This window comes from Lipotes vexillifer, unplaced genomic scaffold, assembly GCF_000442215.2.
Source record: "Lipotes vexillifer unplaced genomic scaffold, Lipotes_vexillifer_v1.1 scaffold518, whole genome shotgun sequence".
Taxonomy (NCBI): domain Eukaryota; kingdom Metazoa; phylum Chordata; class Mammalia; order Artiodactyla; family Lipotidae; genus Lipotes; species Lipotes vexillifer.
Window position 1 is genome coordinate 902,126 of NW_006780945.1, and position 5,956 is coordinate 908,081.

The 5,956-nt window shown below is 64.9% G+C and overlaps 1 protein-coding gene across 1 annotated transcript; it reads left to right on the forward strand.

The window, feature by feature from the left end:
- Window positions 1–309: 309 nt before the first annotated feature.
- Window positions 310–4,767, forward strand: TRIM47 (tripartite motif containing 47). The gene is made up of 6 exons (XM_007454331.1): window positions 310–1,009; window positions 2,042–2,137; window positions 2,409–2,639; window positions 2,815–3,013; window positions 3,471–3,545; window positions 3,820–4,767. Exons 1-6 carry the CDS (start codon window positions 329–331, stop codon window positions 4,458–4,460), a joined length of 1,923 nt encoding a protein of 640 aa, XP_007454393.1. The 5' UTR covers window positions 310–328; the 3' UTR covers window positions 4,461–4,767.
- Window positions 4,768–5,956: the final 1,189 nt, after the last annotated feature.

Sequence of the window (5,956 nt, forward strand, 5' to 3'; positions counted from 1 at the left end):
GGGGGGTCATGGAGGAGTGAACTCCTTCCCTGCTTTCAGCGTGTCCCCCGCATTGCCTTCTCTGCTCTCTACCCTCTCTCTCTCACAGCCCTTTCGTCCAGGAGCCTTTAGGGGTCAGACGGGGCCCAGAGGCCACTCCGCGCTGTCCGGGCTGGGGCTGGGTGTCAGGGCCGGCGGGCGGGCCTGTGGCGCTGGGGGGCGGTCCGAGCCGGGCGGCGGGCGGGGGCCGGATCCTTGGCCTTGTACCCAGGGGCGGCGCCGCATCGCGAACAGTCCGGGTCCCTCCCAGACGGGAGCAGCACAGGCGGTGCCCCGCGACCGAAGAGCCATGGACGGCAGCGGCCCCTTCAGCTGCCCCATCTGCCTGGAGTCGCTCCGGGAGCCAGTGACGCTTCCCTGCGGCCACAACTTCTGCCTCGCCTGCCTGGGCGCGCTCTGGCCGCGCCGCGGCGCGGGTGGCGCCGGCGGGCCGGGAGGCACGGCCCGCTGCCCGCTGTGCCAGGAGCCCTTCCCCGACGGCCTGCAGCTCCGCAAGAACCACACGCTGTCTGAGCTGCTGCAGCTCCGCCAGGGCTCAGGCCCGGGGCCCGGCCCCGGCCCGGCCCGGGCCCCCGAGCCGGGGGCGCCCAGTGCGCCGCCCAGTGCGCCGCCCAGCGCCCCGGAGCCGTCGGCTCCCTGCGCGCCGGAGCCGTGGCCGGCGGGCGAAGAGCCGGTGCGCTGCGACGCGTGCCCCGAGGGCGCCGCCCTACCCGCCGCGCTCTCCTGCCTCTCCTGCTTCGCCTCCTTCTGCCCCGCGCACCTAGGCCCACACGAGCGCAGCCCCGCGCTGCGCGGACACCGCCTGGTGCCTCCGCTGCGCCGGCTGGAGGAGAGCCTGTGCCCGCGCCACCTGCGGCCGCTCGAGCGCTACTGCCGCGCGGAGCGAGTGTGCCTGTGTGAGGCCTGTGCCGCCCAGGAGCACCGGGGCCACGAACTCGTGTCGCTGGAGCAGGAGCGCGCGCTCCAGGAGGTGGGGCGCCGGCGCGGAGGGCGGGAGGGCGACGGGCCTCGCGTGGCGGCCGAGGGCCGGGGACCCCTCACCCCCATCCTTAATTCCCTCCTCTAACCTGAGGAATTTTGCGGTCCCTTCCAGCCCTGACGGTCTCCTCTCGCTGTGGGACATTGCGCTCGGGACAAAAATGGGGGTTGATGGGACCCAGTGAGAACTCGAAAAAGATGGGCGGGCTGGGGGCCTGAGGCTGGAGCGGGGCCCTTGGGGGTTTAAACAGCCGGGAGCCGGGTTAGGCCCACGTGGTCCCAGGCAGCTGATTTCCGCCGCGCACCTGCTGCGCCGGCCGAGCTCCTGCAGATCCCCGCTCAGGTTTGCCTGGGCTGAGGGTTTGGATGGGTGTGGCAGGCGAAAGGAGTGCTGCAGAGGGTGGTCCGAGCACACAGACCGCTCTGTCCAGCTGTTCCGGGGGCCGTGGTGGGAGCATGTGCACGCTGCCTGGCTGGTTACCTCCGCCCCCAGTTTCCTTTGGCCCCCAGCCCGGTCTTGGCGCCTCTGCCTTGGGATTTTCCGTCTCTCCTGCCTGGAGTGGTGACTCATAAGACCCAGGGGATTTGCCCGGATTCCCTATTTTTCAGGCCTGGGCTGGGGGCACAGACTCTTTGGGGACAATGATGCCCAGGACAGCTGAATGCCATCTTGTGCAGGGCCCCCTCCTCACTCTCTTTCTCTGCCTCTTCCCCACTGAAGGAAGTTCTCAAATGAATGTGAGCAACGCTGAGGACCATAGATGGCCCTCTACTTGCTCACCAGTCAAAGAGGGGAGGCAGACAACCCACAGCTGGCCAGCCTGCCCTCTCCCTGGGCATTCGGGAATGGCACCAGTCTGGGCTTGACGCACCTCTGGCATATCATGGCCGCTCCCAGTCCCACCTATACCCAGATACCACTCCCTCCCAGGTCACCCCTCTCCTCCCCCCTTGGTGAGACCTGGGACCCCAGTGTAGGATTGTGACCTCTGCCAGACCCCGTACTCAAGGGTGTCATTCACAGGCCGAGCAGCCCAAAGTCCTGAGCGCCGTGGAGGACCGCATGGACGAGCTGGGCGCGGGCATCGCACAGTCCCGGCGCACGGTGGCCCTCATCAAGGTCCGATCCCATCCTAACCCCCGCCCCCGTTCACTCCTGCAGTATCCTCCTGGCAGTGTGAGCTTTCAGCATGGTACCGTCCACTCTAAAGAAGCCCACGCTCAAGGCATTGCCCGGCTCCAGTGAGCACAAGTGTCTCCCCTGACCTGACATAGATCCAGGGCAGCTGGGGCTGGTGCTTCTGTCCCCCCGAGAGGACAGGGTGGGAAAGTGGGGTCTGGGAAGTGATGTTCTTTGCTCTCATCACCGCCACCTCTGTCCTCCTGTGCAGGGTGCAGCCGTGGCAGAGCGGGAAAGGGTGAGCCGGCTGTTTGCTGAGGCTGCGGCCGTCCTGCAGGGGTTTCAGGCAGAGGTGCTGTCCTTCATCGACGAGGGGGAGGCGACCATGCTGGGCCGCTCCCAGGGAGACCTGCAGCGGCAGGAGGGACAGCGCAGCCGGCTCAGCCGGGCCCGCCGCAACCTCAGTCAGGTCCCTGAAGCCGACTCGGTCAGCTTCCTGCAGGTGAGGGCAGCTCTGCAGGCCAGAGAGGACATGGTAGGGGGTAGGCGGGAGGCGGAGGGAGAAGGCAGCGGGTGCCTGGGATTCAGGGCTGTGCCAGCCCCCTGGCGGCGCCGTCTCACCCCAGCCAGGAGGAGCTGTGGCCAGCAGGGCCTTAATGGGCGTTTGTCTGGCACAGGAGCTCCTGGAGCTCAGGCTGGCCCTGGAGGAGGGGTGCGGCCCTGGGCCCGGGCCCCCAAGGGAGCTCAGCTTCACCAAGTCATCGCAGGCCGTGCAGGTGGTACGAGATGGCCTGGCTTCAGCCTGCACCAGCCAGTGGGAGCAGCTGCAGGGACTGGGCAGCGATGAGGATGGGCTGCAGAAGCCAGGCACGGAAGGTGGGTGCCCCCCGCAAGTGACTCATCCTTTCCCAGACTCCCCGCACGGGCCCCCAGGCCTGGTGCCCGTTCAGGAGTGGAGGATGGAAACTGCCAGGCTCAGGGTGGGACCCAAAATCCTGCCAATGGCTGGAGCCGCCACCCTGTAAGCACGAGTCAGCCCCTTTGGCCACAGCCCAGGGGGCAGAGCAGGCCTCTCCTAGACCACCCTCTAGCTTCAGAAGGGCTGAGGCCCAGGGAGGAAGTGGAGCGGGGGCAGAGCCCGAGGACCAGGCATGTGTGTGAACACAGTGTACCATATTTGGGGGTGTGCCTGTCCCCAGGTGGCCTGGGGTGCTGGGAGGAAGGGGGAGGAGGGGAAGTTCAGTCACAGGTTCGGTGGGGAGCGGTCACCTTGCACAGTGGCCCAGCCCCTGGCAGCCAGGGAGACCCCCCTGCACTGTCTCTTCTTCTGCAGCAGATGCTGAGTCCCAGGACCCCGAAAGCGCCAACAGCCTGGAGAGTGAGGCTCCCAGGGATTACTTCCTCAAGTGTAAGTCGACACCTGGGCTCGCCCCGCTGCTCATAAGGGGCCCTCCCAAGGCTGCTGGGCTGGGCCCTGGCGCATGAGGTCTTCGATTCCTGTCCCTCATTCATGCAGTGAACTAGGTTAGCTCATGGGGTGCTCCCCAGGGTGGCCTGCTTGCAGAGGGCCAGTTGCAGAGGAGGGGAGAGGCTGTGTTTGGGAAGGTGGGCCCCTAGGGGAGGGACTGTCCCACCTGACCTTGGACCTGAGCCCTGCATCTCTCTGTGTCCCATGGGAGCAGTTGCGTACATCGTGGACCTGGACAGCGACACGGCAGACAAGTTCCTGCAGCTGTTTGGAACCAAGGGTGTGAAGAGGGTGCTGTGTCCCATCAACTACCCCGAGTCGCCCACCCGCTTCACCCACTGCGAGCAGGTGCTGGGCGAGGGCGCCCTGGACCGGGGCACCTACTACTGGGAGGTGGAGATCATTGAGGGCTGGGTCAGCGTGGGAGTCATGGCTGAAGACTTCTCACCGCAAGAGCCCTACGACCGGGGCCGGCTTGGACGCAATGCTCACTCCTGCTGCCTGCAGTGGAACGGACGCAGCTTCTCCGTCTGGTTCCACGGGCTGGAGTTGCTCCTGCCCCACCCCTTCTCGCCCACCGTCGGGATCTGCCTGGAATATGCTGACCGAGCCCTGGCCTTCTATGCCGTGCGGGATGGCAAGATGAGCCTTCTGCGGAGGCTGAAGACCTCCCGGGCCCGCCGGAGTGGCACCCCAGCCTCCCCGGTTGACCCCTTCCAGAGCCGCCTGGACAGCCACTTTGCGGGGCTCTTCACACACAGGCTCAAGCCCGCCTTCTTCCTGGAGAGCGTGGATGCCCATCTGCAGATCGGGCCCCTCAAGAAGTCCTGCATATCCGTGCTGAAGAGGAGGTGATGCAGGGGGCACGGGTCCTCCTCCCGCTGCTGTCCCAGCTCCTGGGAAGCTTGCTTCTCTGCACCCCTGCTTTGCCCCAGGGAAGACACCGGCCTTGGAGTCCCACACATTCCCCAGGCTTCTCATTTCTAGAGGCCTCCACCTTCCATATACAAGGCCTTCCATCTCTCAGGGAGGAGGCTTTCCAGACCCTGACCCCCTGCAGGCCTTGTTTCTGGGAGAAGGGTTACCCCGACCCCTCCTCTCCCAGGTTCTTGGGACAGTGCCTGGCACATAGTAGGTGCTCAATAAACATTTGTCGAATGAATGACTCCCTTTTCTACCCTTCTCTCCACCCACCAAGAATTCCCAATACTTCTCATCTTTCAAGAGCAGGTCTTGAAAGGCAGGACAAGGGAACAAGCCCCTAGTCCCAGATTCCTATTGGGAGGGAGAACCCTGGCCCAGGAAGAGGAGGCTGAAATGGGGTGCCTACCCTTTGGGGCACACCTGCTCCCTGGTTCTGGACAGGGAGAGGTAGAGGTGGCTTCTCCCGGAGGGGTCCAGCCCCACAGTCATTCTGGCTGCCAGAGTGTTTGCTTTGGACAGCCTGGTTCCCATCAGCTATTTTCATCCTTGATGCCACAGCCTAGTTCTGGACCTGCCTAATGGTGTTTGTGCCCAGGATTAAATACAGACATCACATCCCCCAAGAGCAGGGCATGACTCCTGGGCATGGTCAAGAAAGTTTGAGACCTAGAGCTTCTTTCATACACATACCTTCTTAGCCCATGAGAGATGTGGTTGAACTGACCTCTGGGTGCGGCTGGAGCGGAGAACGTCTACGCTAAAATGACCTGTGTCCTCCTTTGGAAGCTGCCTCCCATCTCCGCACCAGCTGTGCGGCTGGAACCGTGCTTTGCCTCCACGCGGGGGAGACCCTGGGCCCTGGGCCCCAGCAGAACCTCCATCTCTCTCCCAAGAAGGCCCAGTGCCCCTGGTGCTCCAGAACCCCCATCCTAGCTTGGGATGCCCGCGTTCTGTTTTCAAGGGGAAAGCTTGCTCCCTGAGGCTACGAGGTGAGTGTGTTCCCAGGCCAGCCCCCTCCTCCTGGGGTTGTCTGTGACTCAGGTGCACCCCAGGGAGGGCCATGCCTGGAGAGCAGAGGCAGGCAGAGAGCCCAAGGTCGGGTGGGACAATGGGTGAGTTATGCAGCCAGACAGCAAGGCCATACAAGTCCTGCCCTGGCTGCCTCACCAGCTAAAAATAACCCCTCCCACAGAGCCTGCTGGTGCCCCACAAGCCAGGATGTTGTTTTTCCGGGCGGGGCCTGCTGGCTCCTGGGGCTCTGTGTTTTCAACACGGTTTCCTTGACAGCCAAGGGCCCCAACTCCCCGGGCCTGGGGCGGATGGGGGAGGCTGCTCCTGTCGCTGTCACAACGTGGACCAATGGGAGCCTCCCACCTTTCCCAGAGCCCCTCCCACCCCCACCCCCACCCCCACCCCCCACCCCCCAC